The sequence below is a fragment of the Merops nubicus genome, unplaced genomic scaffold (assembly GCF_000691845.1).
Source record: "Merops nubicus isolate BGI_N331 unplaced genomic scaffold, ASM69184v1 scaffold36583, whole genome shotgun sequence".
In the NCBI taxonomy this organism is placed as follows: Eukaryota; Metazoa; Chordata; class Aves; order Coraciiformes; family Meropidae; genus Merops; species Merops nubicus.
The window spans coordinates 5,962-25,157 of record NW_008597510.1 but is presented as its reverse complement, the minus strand read 5'-3'; the positions used below and the strand labels follow the sequence as shown (position 1 = coordinate 25,157).

At 48.2% G+C, this 19,196-nt stretch overlaps 1 protein-coding gene across 7 annotated transcripts in view; it reads left to right on the top strand.

Annotated features, from left to right (window-relative positions):
- The first annotated feature begins 16 nt into the window (after window positions 1-16).
- EXOC7 (exocyst complex component 7) overlaps window positions 17-19,196 on the top strand; it is a 22,330-nt gene continuing 3,150 nt past the window's right edge. The window contains exons 1-14 of one of the 7 annotated variants that reach the window (XM_008936728.1): window positions 17-89; window positions 858-923; window positions 1,992-2,176; window positions 2,801-2,906; window positions 3,443-3,665; window positions 4,779-4,946; window positions 10,856-10,948; window positions 13,334-13,479; window positions 13,801-13,953; window positions 14,599-14,697; window positions 15,316-15,378; window positions 15,668-15,734; window positions 18,085-18,123; window positions 19,172-19,196. The exon at window positions 19,172-19,196 is cut by the window's right edge and continues 71 nt beyond it. In XM_008936728.1, the coding sequence (XP_008934976.1) occupies window positions 30-89; window positions 858-923; window positions 1,992-2,176; window positions 2,801-2,906; window positions 3,443-3,665; window positions 4,779-4,946; window positions 10,856-10,948; window positions 13,334-13,479; window positions 13,801-13,953; window positions 14,599-14,697; window positions 15,316-15,378; window positions 15,668-15,734; window positions 18,085-18,123; window positions 19,172-19,196 (1,493 nt within the window). In that variant the 5' untranslated portion in view covers window positions 17-29. Of the gene's footprint in view, window positions 90-857; window positions 924-1,991; window positions 2,177-2,800; window positions 2,907-3,442; window positions 3,666-4,778; window positions 4,947-5,934; window positions 5,947-10,855; window positions 10,949-11,925; window positions 11,999-13,333; window positions 13,480-13,800; window positions 13,954-14,598; window positions 14,698-15,315; window positions 15,379-15,667; window positions 15,735-18,084; window positions 18,124-19,171 lie in introns of all 7 variants that reach the window. The other 6 variants (XM_008936727.1, XM_008936729.1, XM_008936732.1 and 3 more) reach the window with 6 other exon arrangements.

Sequence of the window (19,196 nt, the reverse complement as noted above, 5' to 3'; positions counted from 1 at the left end):
GAGCGGCCGCAGCGCGGCCCCGCCGCACTATGATTCCCGCCGAGGAGGTGTCGGCCCGCAGGAGGGAGATCGAGGGCAAACTCAAGCAGGTAGGACTGCGCGCAGGAGCTGTTGCCGGCCCGGCCGGGGCCTGCGCCTGGCTCCCCCGCTCCTAGTCTCAGCGGTGTGCCTCGGAGACGGGGCCGGGAGGTGGCCTGGAGGTTCCTCCCGCCCCCTCCAGGACTAGGGGCGTCCCGGGACCCCTAAAGACATGGCCACCCTGCTCTGGGCCTGGCAGCATCCCCAGGTACCCTGCAGGTTTTTGGGGTGAAGGGGCATCTCTGTTCCCCACTTCGGGCCTGGACTCCCACTGGTAGCTTTTGAGGCCTCTCCCTTCAGGAAGCCTGTAAGGCCAACCTTGGCGACGTCTATTCCCCCCTTTTTTTTGGACTTCGGTGAATTGAAAACAGCTCTTGGTAGTTGCTTTCCAGCTGTTTGAGTTATGGCTGTGTGTGGGATTTGGATGGTGCCTGTGCAACACCTGTGCTGTGGCAGGGAAACTGGTCTGAGGCACTGTGCCTCTGTGGTAAAGGTGTTAATTTTATGTTGTGCTGTGACTTCTCAGTGCTTAGGTTTATGGTATTGAAAGGAAACAATCCATAAAAACCCTCACTCATTACATTATGTGTATCTAACCTTGGGTCAATTGCCCTGATTTCTGTTAAGAAGTGGCATATTAAAATTGGCCTTGGCATCAGACCAAGCATGGTTTGCTGTCTGGCATGTTTACCAGAAATTGGAAAAACCTACATGAAATGTTGCATGACTTATATGCTTAGTGTGCAGAATTGAAGGCTATGTTTTCATCCTCCTGACAGGAAGAAGAGACTCTGTCCTTTATCAAAGAGAGCCTTGAGAAGAGTGACCAGCTTACAAAGAACATGGTAAGAAAGTTCTTGAAGTTCAGCCCTATTGCTGGGCCTGGGTTTACTTTTTCTTAGGAGAATCTATTCTCAAGGCTACCATTGTGCTCATCTGAGGAACGCAGAGTAATGAGCTGCTTGCTCTGCATCTGTGTTTTACACTTCGCTGGCTGGGCAAAAGGAAAAACTGATGAAAACTTCAATCCCAAGCTTCTCTCCTGGGGAGATGAGGACTCAAATGAGCTGTTGGCTTTGTTTCTCTACAGTCTGTCTCAGGAAGAGGTACTAATAGACCCCAGTCTGGTTTGTGCAGCAGCATCATGTTGTTGCTTCATAAAGTCAGGTCTTATTCGGAGTTTTATATTTGTGAGACTTCTCCTTGGGAGATAGAAAGTAATTATTGTTTTCTAATTGCATCTAAGCTCTCAGCTAGTGGACTGTGTCCAGACTGGAGCTCAATGCTTTAAGAAAGTCAGAGCGGCAGTGCTGGTGTGGAAAACGTAATACAGGAGCAAATCTTTGAAAGAATTACATTTTGGCCCAGAGAAGATGACATTAAGGGACCCTCTGTGAGCTTACTAAGGTTTTCCACCTTTCAGAAGCAATATCACAGTCCCTTTTAAAAACAAAATGTCTGTGATAGAAAGGAAGGTTCTCACTATACTGGTCCTGTGCCTTTGTGTTGTGTATCTCGTGTCTGGATCTTGGTGGTATGCAGGTTTGTGATTTTTTTTTTTCTCTTTGGGCAGCTCCAGGGATTTCCTGTGGATTGGTTTTTTTCTGCTGTCAAATAACATTTTGCTTCTCCTTAGTATGATTTTGGAACGTTATCGTCGTGCTTTACAAATATTTCATTCAGGATTGGCCCCTCTCTGTGTGGCAGTTGATCCGTTTTGTGATTTTTAGTAGAAATTTGTATAGATCAGGCTTAAACAACCCACATAAGGAGCTGTGGCAAATTAGTAGCAGAGCCCGAGAAGAGAAGCTGGGGCCCAAAGGTCCCCGATGGCCTTGCTGTAACTGCTGCTGTACTGTATGGATCAGTGTGCAGGGATGTCCTCAGCTCTCTGTTTCTCTCTTGGCCTCAAGGTTTCTATCCTCTCCTCCTTTGAAAGTCGTTTGATGAAGCTGGAGAACTCGATCATCCCTGTCCATAAACAGACAGAGAACCTGCAGCGCTTGCAGGAGAACGTGGAGAAGACCCTGTCCTGCTTGGATCATGTCATCAGTTACTACCATGTGGCTAAGGACACAGAAAAGATCATAAAGGAAGGGTGAGTTGAGCATCTAGCTCTTGCTAGGGAGCTTCATCCTATTGAATTTTTAGGCTGGCTGGGGAAGTGGTGGAGTCCTTATGCCTGGAAGTGTTCAGAAAACACATGGATGTGGTACTCTGGGACATGGTTTAGTGGTCATGGTAGTGTTGGGTTGGTGGATGGATTTGATGATGTTGGAGGTCTTTTCCAACCTTAATGATTTCATGACAGAGGTAGGGGAGCTGACTGCACACACTCATCATAATGTTCCAAGTACCCTTCCACACTCTCCTCACCATCAGTCCACAGTAAAGCTGCCTGACTTGAGGAGGGTGTTGTGATGGCCCTTCTCTGGGGTGGGATGTGCAGCTTCCTCTCCCTTCCCATTGAGGCTTGTCTGGGAGAGGAAGACAAGGCTGGGGGTTGTGTGCTGCCCAGTTGTCAGTTCTTCTGCACTTGCTGCTGGATTGGGCATTCTGCTGTGGCACTGAGTGGAGGCAAAAGGGAATCCTGTGATCTTCTAGTTGAAAAGAAGGGAGTTGACATTTTCCATGTTATTTTTATCCTGTGTTTGGTCTGATGATTCCTTGATGCCTTCTTTCTTTGCTTCCTGAGGCACTGCTTATTATTTTTGGTTTTCAGCCCCACTGGGAGGCTGGAGGAATACTTGAATTGCATGGACAAAATCCAGAAGGCAGTAGAATACTTCCAGGACAACAATCCAGACAGCCCAGAGCTGAACCGTGTGGTAGGTGTTGAGCTTGGAACCTGGCACAGGGGAGAGATGGACAGATGTAGCCCTGCTGTTCAGAGAGGCTGATAGGCTGGCTGCCTTGTGAAGAAGGTGTTTGGGGACAGCTGAAGAAACAATTATTTTGGCTTCTGTTGAAGTCTGCACTCAGCAGCGTTTCTGCTAGTGGTGTTTTGCGCTCTCTCTCTTTCTCTCTCTCCACGTTGTGCCAGCAGGGCTTCTGAAAGGATATCTCACACGTGTGCTGGAGATGTTTGAACCTCCTCCTGAGTAGCTCTTGTCAGTCCTTCAACTGCTTGAGCAGAGTGGGAGATCTGTTTAAATCCCACTAGAAGACTGAGCAACTCCCAAGCATTATTTTTTTTTTATTTAATTCCCTTTAAAAATCTCTTAGTTGCAAGCATTGTTGGAGTTTGAAGCATGTGATACTTGACTGTGATTAGAAATGCTGCAGAATGTTTTCATGCAGAAATATTCGTGAGTGAATGATTGTAGAAGCCCTGTGCTGCTTCTGTCCTTCTGTGTTGTGTCAGAAATCCCTCTTTGAGAGGGGCAAGGAGTCCCTGGAATCGGAGTTCCGCAGCTTGATGACGCGCCACACCAAGCCAGTCCCACCCATCCTCATCCTGGACCTGATCAGCGGGGATGATGAGACAGAGGCACAGGAGGAGATGTCCCTGGAGCACCTCCCAGAGGGTGTCCTGCAGGACATCATCCGCATTTCGGGCTGGCTGGTGGAGAATGGCAGGAACCAAGGTCGGTGGGGCCAGGTGGTGTTCCCCTGTAGCTCTGTGCTGGGCGAGTTGCTCTCCAGCTGCTTGCCACAGGTGTTTGAAACCAAAAGTAGAGTGCTGAGGGTTGTGTGTAGTACTGCACAGCTTAGCTTGTGGATCACACACCTTCAGCCCTGAAGCCTCTGCTCGGGTGTTAAACTGTGGGTCACAGCACTCTTGGTAGCAGAACTTGTGACTGCCTGAGTGGCACCTTTCTAAGTGAGTAGTTCAGTCTGCCTTAAGATTGTGCTGTTTTTTACAGCATTTATAGTGAGACTGAAATGGTGGTTCATCAGTTGAACAGAATGATCTCCGTGTGGATGCCATGAGAGAAAGAGTTGTGTAAATAAAAGACAGATTCTCTTAATGCATAGCCTGGCTTGTAACAGCAATCCCTTTAAGGTGCAGCAACTACCTAGTGCTCAGGTGTTATAAATGTGCAAGACACTGGGCGCTTTTTCCCATTTGGAAACTATTAATGATCTGAACCTTTTGTACTAAATGTGACCAAGGGTGGAGAGAAAGCAGCACAGACTTTCTTCAGTTAGTACATGTCTCTTCCTGTTCTACAGCATCAAAATCTGCTTACAGCTTTATACTCCTGTGTTAACTTTTTCGTTGGGAGTGAATGATGTTGTGGAGTCATTACCAGAAACCTGTCCTTTCCCATACACACAGCTACTAGAATCACCCCCACCTCAATGATTTACTTCTGAGTGGGGTGGCTGTGCTTACCAAGTATGACAAACTTCTTTTAAAGCTTCCTAAGAATTTTTCTTTGATCAAAGGTGACTTGAGCATGTATAGCATATTTTGTCAGTTTGTATTCTGCTTTCAGATGATGAGTGCCTCCTTTAGTTCCTGAATCCTGAGAAGTGTGTAAATAAAGTCTCTCGTGCTAGAAACTGAGCACCTGAATTGACAGGGTCTTGTACAGACATCTCCCATCGGTTCCACAGCTGATGTGCTCTTGGTAGTGGTGTGCAGATGTAATACTGTGCGTGGTGGGAGGGCACAGAGTGTTTCAGGAAAGGTTTGGTTTACTGTATAGTGTTCTCTGTTTGCTTATAATCTTGTTTGGACCTTGTCTCCTTAGATTTCATGACTGTTTACTTCCAAATCCGCTCTGTCCAGCTCGACCGCTCCATCAAGGGGCTGAAGGACCATTTCCGTAAGAACAGCTCCTCCACGGGGGTGCCCTATTCCCCTGCCATTCAGAACAAGAGGAAGGACACCCCCACCAAAAAGCCAGTCAAGAGACCAGGTGAGGCCCTGAAGGGAGAGGTCACTGTGCTGTGTATCAGACCCATATCTGCTGAGGTAGCCTCTGTGTCCAAAACATGCTGCTAGGACAGGAGCAGGGGTGAGATTTTAGAGCTCAGCCAGCACTGAAAAGCCCAGGATTCAGCACTGAGATGACAGATGTCATCTGTCTGTGTGTATGTGAAGTGCACAGGTCTGTCCTTTGGGATGGAGGAGAGAGGTCCTGTATACAGGGAGAGAAAAGGCCATTGCCTTGACAAGAGATAAGTAAAAAGAGAGCTGAGAGGGCTATAGAACAACGTGATCTGAGAACACGTCTTCACCTTTGGGATATGGAATATAGGCTCTGCCACACACAGCAAAGTGGAAAACTCAGATCTGGCAAAAGACATCACTTTAATCATTGGTTTCCTCACAGAATAATTTATTCATAACTAAGAATTCCTCAGGAGTTGAGGTGGGAACTAGGTAGGTGCCTACAGAAATGAGATCCAAAGTTTTCTGAATTCTGGAAGGGCTGTTAAAGCTTTTGCCTCAGCCTGTCTTCAGAAGAGCTGTGAATGTGACTGGTTTGTTATTCCACCTCTCCTCATAATGGAGTTTTGCTGCATTTTCTGCAGCTGGTGAGGCCAGTCACTCCATGTACCAGAGCACAGAGCTGGAGTTCTGGCTGTGAAACGTGCCACCTAGTGGGAGCGTGGCCAGGAGGAGGGCCAGCATGGACCTCCCACAGCAGCACAGTCATGTTGTCCCACTGTGTGTCACAGCAGCGTGTTATCTTCTCTGTAGGAGTGATGAAAGTCAGACCTTACCTGAGCAATACTCTCTCACACTGGTGTTTTTTCCTTTGTTGTCCAAATATTCTTAATGGGTTTGGGGAGGTGATAAGAAATGTGGATAGGGAATGGGTGGTATGGGGAAAGGGAGGAAAAGAAATACCCATTTTTAATTGTGTTGTGTTTATTTTTATAATCCTGATGTGAATGCAGTCCTCATCCCAGGTAACGTGTGTCTACGTGTGCGTGTGCTGGCCCTGGTGCTCACTCTTCACTTCTCTGTGTGGAGGGGCTTTGCTGGGCCTCTTCCTGCTAAAGCAGAGGGTGTGCCTGGGATATTTGGAGAGAGAAGGCTGCAACATCCAGAGATGACCCCTCTGGTCTCTTAAAATCAACATGTGCCTTTGCTGCCGTGCCATGGAGCTGTTCTGAAAGCTGACCTGCAAGTTGCAGTTCATGCATACAGTCAGTCTGCCGATTTTGGTGGATTTCCTGTCAGCAGAGAACCACCTGACAAGGGCATGTCTCCCCCCAACATTTGGCTTTCCTCTGGAGTTTGGCAGGTGGTTACATACATAAGAATTTTCCCCTGGTGTTGGGAGACATGTAGAGGACAATATCCTCCTGCTCAGGAGAAATAACTATGCTGCAGATGGCAGAAAAACAGGGTTTAAAACTGCTCCTAAGCTTGCTGGCAATCATTTGTGTTCTGCTCCTGAAGAGTGGCTCCTGCCCAACAGCATAATTACAATAGGTAAAAGTGATTTTTGTGTGGTTCAGTAGCTTTCTGCTGGAAAGGTGCCAGGTGGCGATCTGCAGTTGAGCCATGGGGAACTCAAGGTGGCAGATGCTGCAGATTTGGGTCCACAGTTCTCAGTTATCACCTGATACTGAAAAGTTTTCTGGGCTTTGATTGTTCTGAAGTCAGCGTGGTCAGCAAATGTTTCTGAGCAGCCTGCCAAATGGTAATGTCTTGCCTAGGTAAATAGTCAGAGATGGAGATTTTTTGTCATGGGGAAATTGAAAATAAAAACACTAGGATTTTTAAATGAGTCTCACATCTTGGGTGCTCACAGAGAGAGTATAGAAAGTGGCCCATATGTTTGAGAGCATGAGCATTTGTTCCCTTCAAACAAGCCTTCTCCAAAATGGATGCATTTGGGCATCCCAAATTACTTGTCATGATGAGTGTCTCAGCTGTAGATTTGCCAGGAGATTTTCATGTCTTTTTTTCCCAGTTTAATTGGAAATGGGCTGGGTAGAAGGCACAGAGAGCTGACAGTGTAGGAAGGAAAGAGCATTTCAAATTATCTATTGGGGTATTGTTAACCTCAAGAACAAAATAGTGGCTCATTTGTCTCCAGTCTTCCGTGAACAAGGACAGAGAACCAGAGTGCACCTTGAAGGACAAGGGTGGTTAAACCTCATATACCAGCCATCTCTTACAGCTGCTAAACTGTACTTAAGTGAAATTAAAAATTAAGGGGGGAAAAAAAATAGTCTTTGAGCAGACGTTCGCTCTTTTTTCTGCAGTTCATCAGCTTTCAAGGACAGCTCTTGAGGTGGAGGTCCTACAGCCTCTGCACACTGGCACAGTGGCCCTCTTCATAGCAACGCTCATCTGGTGGTGTTTGATTCCCCTGGTTTTAGCCTTTGTTCAGCTATGGACAAAGGCATTTTTTTGTGTGCTATTGCTTCAGTAAGTTAAGTTCTGCCAATTTGGGTTTCAGACAAGGGGATTTTCTCACAGTTCCAACAAGTGAGTTGGTTTTCTTAGTCCTTAAGGAAGAATATCCCAGTGCACACCCCAATGCACACTTTAACCTGTTGCAAGGAATAAATAACAAGCTAAATCTGATTTGCTATAACTTGTTTACCTTCAAAGCAAAGCACAAGATAGGCCACAGCTAGAGGGAAGGTGAGGTATTAGGGACGGGGTGACAAGGCAGAGAGCTCCCCTCTCCCCCAGGTACTGTGTTGGATTCTGGAGAATGTGCTCCATATTCATGTGTTGTTTCAGAGGGTCTTCATCTCTCTGGTACTGTTTTATTTGTTGGTGTACCCTGTACAGTCTCCTGTTGTTACAGCATCCATTTGAAAGTCTGACTACTGGAGATGCTTCTAATGTAGAGTTGTCTCCTCTTAAATGAAACTTGCCAGGTCAAGCTGAACTGCTGAAGTAATCTGTGGGCTTTTTTTTTTTTTTTTTAAGTAGTTTTCCACTTGAAATGTCACCAGTCTGTCTCAGAGGCAAGTGTGCTCAGGCTCCCAAATCATCCTGCTGCAAACATATGCACATAAAATATTGGTTCTCTGGGGTGCCTGTAGAGCTGGTGCTCATTCCTTGGCTTGAGAGCAGCAGGTGGCTCAGCAGCTCTGCATGGCTGGGGAAGGACAGGGCCAGAAGATGTCATGGAGGCATCCAGCCTGGTACAAGCAATAGCCAGAGAGTTTCAGCCAGTTTTAGACAGACTCCTGCAGCTGGTGCTAAAGAAAAGAGGAGAGGCATTGTCCTGCTTGGTTAGATAACTGCCTGGTGAGAAAGAGAACCAGGATAGTGATGTGCAATTGGAAAACTCTGCCTCATGTGAGCCCCAAAGCACCTTTATTTAACAATTGGGCCACAGGAGCAAATGTTTCAGGTGTTTTTTAACTTTTGGGCAGCTTGGGGGCTCTTTTCAAGCTATAGGGGAGCCCTGTTCCAGTTTCCTTAGTGCTCCAGTTTACCTTGGGGTGAGGTGCTACCCGAGGGCAGGCTGGGGAGTCTGTGGCAGAATCAGGACCCTGTTCCTGCATCCTGCTTCCCATATTGATCACTGCTGAGCTCGAATGTGATGTTTTCATTAGTAGCTGAAGCACAGTCCCATTTGGTTTGCGAGCTGCCTAACAGGGGGAAAACAATCCTGGAACAAAAGCGTTAGGCTTCCACTAGAATCTATTAAATCCTAATTACAATGCTAAGTAAGAGGGATACAACAGCACTGAAGTGGTGCCTGGGAACACTGGACACACTGAGCAAACACAGTGCAAACACAGGCCATGGGGCTTGTGCAAGTACAACACAGCAGAGCCATTTCAGCTCTCAGCTGAGAAGAAGCTGTTGGGTGTGTGGTGGTGATGTTCACTGCATACCTGGGAATTGAGATCCTGTTGACAGCAGCAGCAGTTGTACTGCCTGCTTAGTTTTCACACCAATTTACCCTTTTTTTTTTTTTTTTTTTTTTAATTAATTTCCCCCCCCACCCCATCCTGGATGCTTGAAAATGGGAAAGATGAAAGAGCTGGTAGAAGAACAATGCCTGGGTTGAGCTGCTCTGCATCAGCTGGGCCATGATAACAGCAGTAAGGAGGAGCTTAATGCCTATTTCCAGAGCTTGCTACAGCCGTGCTTGCTCAGAGGAAGCTGCTGTTGTGCCCAAGCTTTTAAGGTTTCTGAAGGGAGCTAAGAATAAAGTGGAAGTGTTGAGTGTGATGAGCATTGGGAAGCTTGAAAGAAGCAGCACAGTCCTCTCACTTGATCCTGTGGCAGAAGCTAGGAGCAAATGAATCAGCACAGCAAGGGTGGAAGTCTTCTCACCTCCCTGGTGTGGGTCTAGAGTGGAGAAGTTTCCTTCTTAGAAGAAGGTGTTTTATAGATATGATTTTTTTTATTTCTTTGCTAAATGTTTGAGAACACTCTGAACTGGTAAAAAAGAAAAATTTAATATAGTAAGTCCACCAGGTTAAGGCAGCTTGGCAGTTCAGTGGGAACTTCTCTCCTGTTCTCCCCCATTAGAGAAGCACTGTCTGGGGCACCTGAAGCTGCCTTCCCTGTGCTGTATGTCCCTTTGTGGGGTGGAGCTGGCCTGTGCCCAAGGATGCTGTTCTGCAGCAGTTGTACCTGGGCTTCCCCTCAGGAGAGCAGTCCTCAGCATCTGGGTAGCCAACACCCATTTCCAGGCCACGCCGTGGCTCACAGTTACTGGTGGAAGCAGAGGTTCCTGCAGGTTTGAACTAGTTATTACTTTGAAGCAGAAGAACAATTCTTCATTTTGGCCGCAGCATTTTTATTTCTTAGATCCCTCTTCGTTTACTCAGCCTAGTTCTGTTTCATGTGGGTCTCCTATAGAAACTCCTACCTTCCCAAAACTTTCTGTTCCCTGTTGTGCAGGCAACAGCAAAGCTCTGCTGTGAGAGGGTGTCCATGTGTGTGTGATAATTGCAGCTTGTTGCATGACGACTAACCTTTTAATGTGGAAACAGTGTTTAGTCTTCAGTTGTCACATTAATGCTTTGTTTTGTGCTTTCTAGCTGTATATCTAGCATTGGCTTTTGTTCAGTTCTGTCTGTTTTTTGTGTGTGTTGAGTATAAATCTTTTAACCCAGTGTTATTTTTTTCTTCCATGGTTTTAATTGATTTGCAGTTCCTTAGAAGAGAAGTGCCTTGGGGCTTAGGGTGACTTAATGCGAGTTAGACATGGGTGGGCAGCATCCATTGTTCTGTGATTCCTGTGATGGGAATTGCTGCTGCAATTGCTCTCTCTCCAGCCCAGAGGTTGTCACCCTTTTATCGCTTCTTGTAGCACCAGAGATCATTCCTTGTCTTGGCTGTGGGGCTCCTGGTGGGTCTGTGTTGAGCATGCTCAGGAAGCACCCCTCAGAAAGGCACCTCTCTCCGCAGCTCTACCAGCCGGCTGCGACTGTGGCTCTGGGGAGCAGGCAACGTGTTGCTGGGCAGGAACTGCCTGTCCTGCAAAGCTCTGCTTCCACAGCTGAGGAAGAGCAATAAGCCTTACACACTTGGATGCAGAGCATCAGCTTAAACTAGCTCATTAAAGGGGAGGGTGCTTTGTTGCTTCCCTTCTCTGGTGTTGTCGTCTCCCTCACCAGATCTGAGCACTCCCTTATTCTGTAACCCTGGCTGGGATTCGTGTCCCCACCCTCAAAGGAGGGAGACAGCCTGGAGACACCGTTGTACCTGCACACTGGGACATGAGCTCGGGGTTCACGGTCCTGTACTGAGCATGCTCATTGGTGCCCAGCAACCTCTTGCTGGGCCTGGGTGACTTGCTGGTGGAGGGCTGGTGTTCTGGGTTTGTTTTCTTTCACTCATTTTCTAGGTCTTCTTGTCTCTTCTCTCTGGCTCTGGTGACAGGCACGATCCGTAAGGCTCAGAACCTTCTGAAACAGTACTCTCAGCATGGTCTAGATGGGAAAAAGGGGGCCTCTAACCTCATTCCTATGGAAGGTAATCACAGCTCTAGCTACTTCACCCTTGACTTTCTCTCTGTATCAGCCTTGCTTTTCCAGGTGGGACTTCCATTAGCCTGGTGCTTGGTGGACAGCACTGGATAGGTACAGCTGTCCTCGGGGAACCAAAGAGATGCTGGAAGGCCAAATTATTTTTCTGAATTCAGTGTCTGAATTTCGAAGTCTCCATAAACATGGTGGAGCAGAATGTTACCTTAAAGCAGTTGACCCACCCTAGCCACCTGGCTAATGGAAGCTCTGCTCTGATGACATCTGCTTGTGGTGTTTCTGTTGTCTTTTCTTTTTGCCTGGACTTTGAGACATTCAGTTTTCTAGTGACCTTTCCAAACCTGATGCTGAAGTGTCAGGCCACAGCAAGCTCAGTGCATCGTGCCTGTACATCTTCTCTGTGGAGACCTACCTAAATGGTTGTTTTCCACATTCTGATCTTTTCTGTTCATAGAGGTCGTACCAGAGAAGGGAAAAGAGCATCTGTGAGACCTTTCAGCCTTCTGTTAGGTATGCATCCAAAGTAGATCTCTTCAGCACCTACATTATAGCTTACTAAATCCCAGATGGTGGCTAACATCAGTCATTTTGGGGGAAAAAAATTCTTCTCCTGAGCAGGAGATGGGCTTTGAGTTTGGATTTGTAACAGTTGTGGGTGCAAATTGCACTTCTGGTGCCTGCTGTTGCATTTGGAGCTTATGGCATGAGGTTCAAAGGACTCCTGTGGCCTAATAAATGACTTAAACTCACACTTCTCATCAGGTTTCAAAAGGTTGCTGCCGCTACATAGCCCAACAAAGGGATTTGGTCAGGTAGCATTCCTGGGACTATGTAGGGGGAAAAAACAAGTGTCCATCAGCTGAAATAAGCCAGGCTTGAAGCAGCTTCCAGCCAGTGTGAGCATCCATGCTGTAACCACCCTGGATAAATCGCGCCTTCTGTTTGTGCCGGCTGACATCTCACTAGGTCATGAGCATGATTTACGAGTTAAGCACCTTTCCGATGCCCTGAGCGACAGGCACGGGCCGGCCGCCGGTAAGTACCCCGTTGTCACTTGGTAACCAGCTGCCTAACCTCCCTTCCTTCCAGCATGTTCCACGGGAGTTTCGTAGCCAGGGGCTCTTTGTCTTCGTGGGCAGTCCTGGAGCCTTCTCTGGCTAAGAAGCTCTGGCTCGTCTCAGCAGAATTCACTCCTACTAATCACACGCATCCCAAGCCCTCAAACAGGGACCCTCCAACTTTGTCCAACTGGTGGCCACCATGCTGAGGGGCACTTTCCTATAGGTAGCTGCTGGCTGGTTTGGTGCTGAGGTGAGGCCGACAGGAACGGGATCACGTGTGGGATGTGACACAGTGGGACACTCTCCACCCTGGGAAGCCTGTAAAACCACGTCATGTCTGTGTGTCCCCTGCTTGACAGTAACTTTTAAAAGATCAGCCTGAGGGGCCTGTCAGTGTAAGGAAGAATTGGTTCTTTCTCCATCAAATGTAACAGATCTTGCTGGAAGGAGAGAAGCAGCAGCCTATAGTTTGGAGAAGGCCTCTCCATGTCATCTCAGTGGCTTGTAGTGGTTAGTACAGGGGTATGAGTAATGCAAGATGGTGCAAAGCTGTTTGTGTTCATCCTGCCAATGCATCCAGCTAGTGGTTGGCATGAGTTGGTGCAGGCCTTTGTGTCATATTGGCACTTCTTATGCCTACCACGTAGGTTCCTTGATGGATTTTGTCTGAGGTGTTTATATGCTAGGATTCAAATATTTGCATCTGTATGCAGCATTACGTGGCGGATATCTCACCTAGCTGTCCTGATATTCCTGCTTCATAGGATTTAAATGTTCATCTGCCTGGCTTTTATCTTCTGTTTCTGCCTGTGGGAAGAGGATGCCTTCCAGGACAGCCTTGATTTGCCAGAAATGTTGATGCAAAGTGGCAGTTCTTCATCTGCATGACAGATGGAGATAAAGAATTCTAAAAATACAAGCAGAGATGTTGAATTATTCACCTCAGACCTTCCTGAGTTTAGTACTCTGTGTTCAGGCCCTTGATTAAATTTAGTCTGTATCCCAGAAGAGCTCCAACCTTGCCCTCTGTCATGAGGCTGGAAAGAGCTGATGTCCTGATGTGCCTGTTTCCTGAGCTGCAGGTGACTTTGCATGCTTCCTGCAGAGTATGTGTAGCTTCCCATGCACAAACCCACAGGCAGGTTTGGTCAGAAGACGACTCTTTTTTTGTCACACAAGGATGGGTGTAAAGGCAGAACGGCCTTTTCCAGAAGAATGGTGTGCTCCCTGTGTAATCCGAGGCCTTGGGGTGCGCAGAGCTGCTGGAAGCTCAGTGCAGATTTTGTTCTCTCAGAGCCATCTCGCCCTTGCAGGGAGGGACGACGTCTTCGACATCGAGATTGATGCCTACATCCACTGTGTCAGTGCCTTTGTGAAGCTGGCCCAGAGCGAGTACCAGCTCCTGACAGAAATCGTCCCGGAGCACCACCAGAAGAAGACCTTTGACTCTCTCATCCAGGTTGGTTGAGCCTCTCTGCTTGGCTGCTCTTGTAAAGGATACACACAAAGTCTATCCTCATTTCTATTCATCGTGAAGATGTGGGTTCCACCACCTGCTGTGGGTGCCCAAGAGCACCACCACTGCTAGGGTTGTCCTCCAAGACCTGTTTAGAGAACCAGGACCTTCACAGACCCCGGAGAACACGTGCTTAGAGTTGCTTACTGGATATGACAGACACATCAGCTACATTGGCATCCGTAACAGGCATCCTGCAGTGAGCCCCTGGTGCTGCTGGGGCCAGTCACTCCGCTTCCTTCTGACCCTCTGGCTTTGTTGCAGGAGTCGTTGGATAACTTGATCATGGAGGGGGATAACATTGTGTCAGCTGCCCGGAAAGCCATCATCCGACATGACTATTCAGCTGTGCTCACAATCTTCCCCATCCTTAAGCATCTTAAACAGATGAAGCCAGAATTTGACCAGGTCTTGCAGGTAAGTGTGATGGAATTGGAAAGAGTCCTGTGGCTTGCGTTGTCTGGAGGACTTTTTGAAAGGGGTTATCAGAGTGGTTTTGAACAAAGCCATGCTGCTTCTGTCCTCCAGCATGGGCTGGCAGGGGTACAAAGGCAGCTTGTTCCTTTCCTAGATGGTGAACCAGCAGCTTGGTGTCTTTCAGCAGCAGTTCTTTTCAGTTCAAGTCATGACCCAGTGATAGACCATCTGTGTTATTCTGCTGTATACATGGCCCCTGAGGATTTCATCTCTGATACTGTTGAGCTTAGTTTAGACTGTGCTCACTGATGACTGAAGATGGGCTGCTCTGAGGAGAGCCTGCTTGGACTGTGCCACAAGGCTCTCCAGCTATCAAATTCAGCAACTAGGTCCAGCAAGGCTCCTTTCCATCTGCTTCCAGCTGGTGACTGGGATGCACTAACCTTTAGGTCACCATTAGAGTCATAACATCTTCCCTTTCTGGCTGGCAGAAGAATGCAGGATTTCACATGCAGTAGATATTCTCCTGGCATGTGAGAAATTGAGAATGAGATGCGGGGGTGGGGTATCAGGGAGGGCAGGTGCTAGGTGGAAGTTCAGAATCTGTTTATTTTCTTCCTCTGATCTGTTACGGAACTATTCCAGGGAACTGCAGCGGGCACTAAGAACAAACTGCCAGGGCTGATCACCTCCATGGAGACCACTGGTGCAAAGGCACTGGAAGAGTTTGCAGACAACATCAAGGTAGGATTCTCCTCAGTGTTCCCTGTGGCAAGACCCAGCAGGCTTGGAAGAGGAGTTTTCTCCTCTAGCTAAACCCCTAGTTTAGCTTTCAGCTTTCCATGAGACCATGTAGTTTCAGACTCTGAAGCAGGAGCTTGCTGGATCACTTTGGATGGTCAGCTGCAAAAACCAAATGCTCAATGCTGTTTTCAAATACAGGAGGCCTCTGCCTAGGACCCTTAACAGGCATACTACAAATAATTAGCCACGAGCCTCCAGGCCTCTGCAGATATCAAGTCAACCTCAGAATTTAATCCTATTTAAAGGAAAATTGCAGACTTTAGAAGTTTTGGAGGACTCATGTTAAACTGTCCCTGTGTAAGGAGGGCTTTGTGAATGCACTGCCTGGTAAGTGATCTGAAGCGATGGTCACATGCTGAACAAACCCCTGTGGTTCTGAGCTGCCGGTGCCTGGGAACTGTGGTTTGTGAGCACCAGGAGATGGCACTGCAAGAGCTGGGTCTGAGGGTGCTGAGAGAGGCTGGATAAACAAACCTGCGGCCTGCTTGCAGCAGCTCTTGTGTTGTACATGCCTTCTGTTTCCTTACATGCTTCCCATGTGTCTCTCTCTTCCCTTAGAATGATCCGGACAAGGAATATAACATGCCAAAAGATGGGACAGTTCATGAACTCACCAGCAACGTACGTGTTGCCAATTTGAACCATCCTTTGTGAAAAACACCACCTGAGATTTCTTAAGCTGTCCTGGCATTGGAAGGGCAGTTGGCTGCCTTGCATGTGGAGATGAGCTAGCTCCTCTTGTTGAGCCATGATGTGGCTCTGTGCGTGAACAGCTCGGAGCAGCTCAGAGGAGTGTAGTGTGATATGTTTCATGAAGGCTTTTAAGTGAGGGGGCACCAAGTGATCCTTAATAGCAGAGCACAGGAGACTAAATGTTGGTTGCTTGCTAACTTCCCTCCCTTGCTTCCAGGCAATCCTTTTCCTACAGCAACTGTTGGATTTCCAGGAGACGGCGGGTGCTATGTTGGCATCACAAGGTACATACATGCATGGGGCTTGTTTGAGCATGCAGTTCCTTCCCCAAATTGTCTGGACATCTTTCCTAAAGAGATCAAACCTCAACATGTTCTGTGAGCTTGTTCTCCTCCTGTTCTTCACCCTGTGGTTTGTCTTGTCCTCCCATCTGCCATGACCACACATTTGGTTATCTGGAGAACTCCAAGGGACACAGTGTCTCCCTGCTGGTCTTCCACCCTTGCTGCTGTTTGATACTCTTGGGATGGTGTTTATTGTTGATGTGCTCTGTGTCATTGAGAGAGGATGCCGTAGTCATTTAGCTTTGGATCTGGCCCTGGGCTGGTCCTGTGTCCTGGAGTGAGGGTGGTTGGTCCATCTGAGTTAGCTTCAATTACACTGTGTTGATGAATTACTGCTGCCTTCTTCCACATCCTCTGATCAGAGTATAACAGCAGCAGGAATAGTCTCCTCAGCATCTAGCCATGGTCAGGCTGAGAATCCTGAGCTATTGGTGTGACACATGCCCATGGCTCTGCTTTCCAGGATGCTAAAGAGACTAATTCCAGAAAGAATTCCAGAGGTCAGCTGCTGAGAGTTCCTGCCTCATGTAACAGGATGCTGCTGCATAGCAGCTAGACCTACTAGGTTCTGGGCGGAGCAGCAGCTCCCAGCTCTCTAGTGAGCCCTCAGCATTGGTGGAACTCATGCATTCAAGTAGGTTGGAATAGAGCTGGGTGGAGTGGTGGAGAAATGGAGATGCAGGGCCCAGGGACCTGAGAAGGCCACTACCTGGTGTTTAGGAAGGCTTAGGGAGCCCACTGGGGAAGGGGAAAGCTTACAGCTGCCTGAAGACTTTTATCTGCAATTTCTGCTTGGAAGATTCTGCCAGTTCTAAATTAACTCAGGCCAGGATGCCTCTGCTTCTTGCCACATCTGCTCTAGCTACTGCCTTGTGCCCTTTCCACTTGCAAGCTCAGTGTGCTCAGATCCTCCTGTGCCTTGACTCTCTCTCCTTGGTTTTTCTCTGTCCTGAGTTTTTTTTCTTGGACAAACCAACTGTTTCCCATGCCCTTCCTTAATCGTAATGTCAGCACTGTTGTTTCAAAGTCTTGCCATGCTGTCATGCAGTAGAGATCTGTCATAGGAGCTATTCAAAAGGTAGCACAGGCTTTTTTAGTTCAACAAAATGTGACTGGGACACACAAACCATTTCCTTTTTAATTGTGGCTGGTTGTCTCGTCAGGTGTAGAGGGATCCTGCCATGTGAAGACAGCTTGAGAAAAATGCCTCTTTGCAGGCTGGTCAATTGTGACAGCTTGAAGTCAGCATAGTTATAACAGATCTGGTAACTTGGGCTGACCTGTAGGAGCTCAGAGCCACACGTGAAGTGACCCACGGTGCACGTGTTGTTGATGCTGTTCTCTCCATCTGCAGTCAGGCCCTGGGGACCGTCCACTGCCAGATGCTCCCTGCCTGCTGCCAGCGTTGTGCTCTGTCACCTGCTCCAAAAGCAAGGCCTGGCCCAGCATGGGGCACCCACGTAGGGCAGAGCTGCTCTTGTTTTGAGTGACACTGGTTACTGCATGTTGGTGAAGTTGTGGTCCCTGTCTGGTGTGGACCTGACGTCACCCTAGACCTAGCAGCATTAGATCAGAGGTGATTATGTCAGTGGAGTTTAATGGGGGAGTTGCTTCTGCAAACAGACATCTGCTTTGGGATGGTGACTTGCCCCCAGGGGTGTCTCTGTAAGGACAGCATCCCATTGCTGGCTCAGGGGTTGGTCTCTGCAGGTGGGTTAGGTGGCTCCCACAGCGAGCCTGGGTGGTGGGACACACACAGAGGTGGTTCTGCAACATTTGCCTCAAGAGGTAGCAAGAGCAGAGTTCATCAGTTGAATGCAGTGATGCCAGTCCCTTCCTCTTGCCCACAGAGCAGCTCTGCAGGGCCCTGCAGGGATGCTCAAGTTCAGAGCAAAGCTCTGGTCAGGTTTTTGGGAAGGTTATGTGGCCTGTGCAGTTCATTTAAAGGGCCAACAAACTGCTGCTTGCATGAGGGAAAGCTTTCCTTGGCCTTGAAAGTGGGTTTCAACTGACTGGGGATGAGGCGTCTTGTTAAGTACAATGATAATACAAACAACATCTCTAGCAGAGGAAGGAGGTTGGACTCTGCCCTCCCTCTGTGGTCCCCGCTCTGTTTGTGGCCTTGGGGGGACTCCTCCTGCTCTCCTGTGTGGCTGTCTGCGGCTGCTCTGTGTTAATATCTGCTTTGTTCTCAAAGGGATGGTGGTCTCTAACCTGTCTTTTTGCACTTTACGTTTCTTTTTCTCTCTTCTCCCTCCCCTTTTCTCTCTGCTCTGCCTAATCTTTGTAGTTCTTGGGGACACATACAATATTCCTTTAGATCCCAGAGGTAAGCAGACTTACTCACACCTACCTGTTCATGCTGCCTCGAACTCTGGTGATGTATGTTCTTTATCCTTCAGGAGTGGTAAATAAATTAACATCTAATTGAAAAGGGGAGAAGGGGAGGGTAAGTAACTTTTGCCAGTTGGCTGGAAAGAATAGGGAGGGCTTGTCATCAGCAGACAATGAGGGATGCCACATGAGCTGAAACAGGCTGAAGACACTCTCATGGCACCGAATCCCTTTGGCACGGGCAGGCAGTTGGCCCGGCTGCTCTCGTGCTTTAGCCCGCGTGTGCTCGGCTCCTTATTGTCCAGCTCCCAGCAACAGCAGCCTTGAGGCCTTTCCCATGGGCTGCTGTTGATCTCAGACCACCCGAGCTAGGCCCAGCTGCCAAACTCTCTGGTGGGGGGAGGTGGTGATAGCTGCCCCACGTGTCCCGTGGGACCAATGCCCACAAGCCCTTGAGGGCAAGAAAACATCTCTTAAGCATAGACAGAGGAACATGTGCCAACCTGGAGTCACTGCTTGTCAGGGCAGGCTCCCGTGCTGCTGTCCCTCATCCAGAGCCAAGCAGGCCCTATCAGCAGCCATAGGGATGGCTGAGACTTCCCAGCACCCTCCTGCTTGTTTCAGCTACTGGTGTGTGCCTCCTGTTAACAGCTCCATCTCGTTTCTTCTCTGATTGCCAATTCCTAGTGCTTACAAAGCCTTTTGGGGTGGTGGGGGAAGGATGGGGAGGATGTGTTTGAGGACTCTATTTCTGATCAAAAGGATGTCCTCTGAGCACTAGGAAGGAAAGGAGATATTTCTGCCATGTTGCTCAGCCCTTGATATAGATAGAAGGATTAAGGGGTGCAGAGCTCTTTCACCTTCACCCTGGATAAGCCACCAACAGTCGGCACTGAAGCAGGGACCTAATTTCACTGTCAGTGGGAGCTCTGCACTAATTCCATAGCAACAGGAATGAGGCTTGTTTGAGTAGAGGCAGGCTGACCACACATACCCCCCTTCCCCATGGCATGTTAACTGTCCTGAGACTCTTTTCTTTTCAGAGACCAGCTCTTCAGCTAGTAGTTA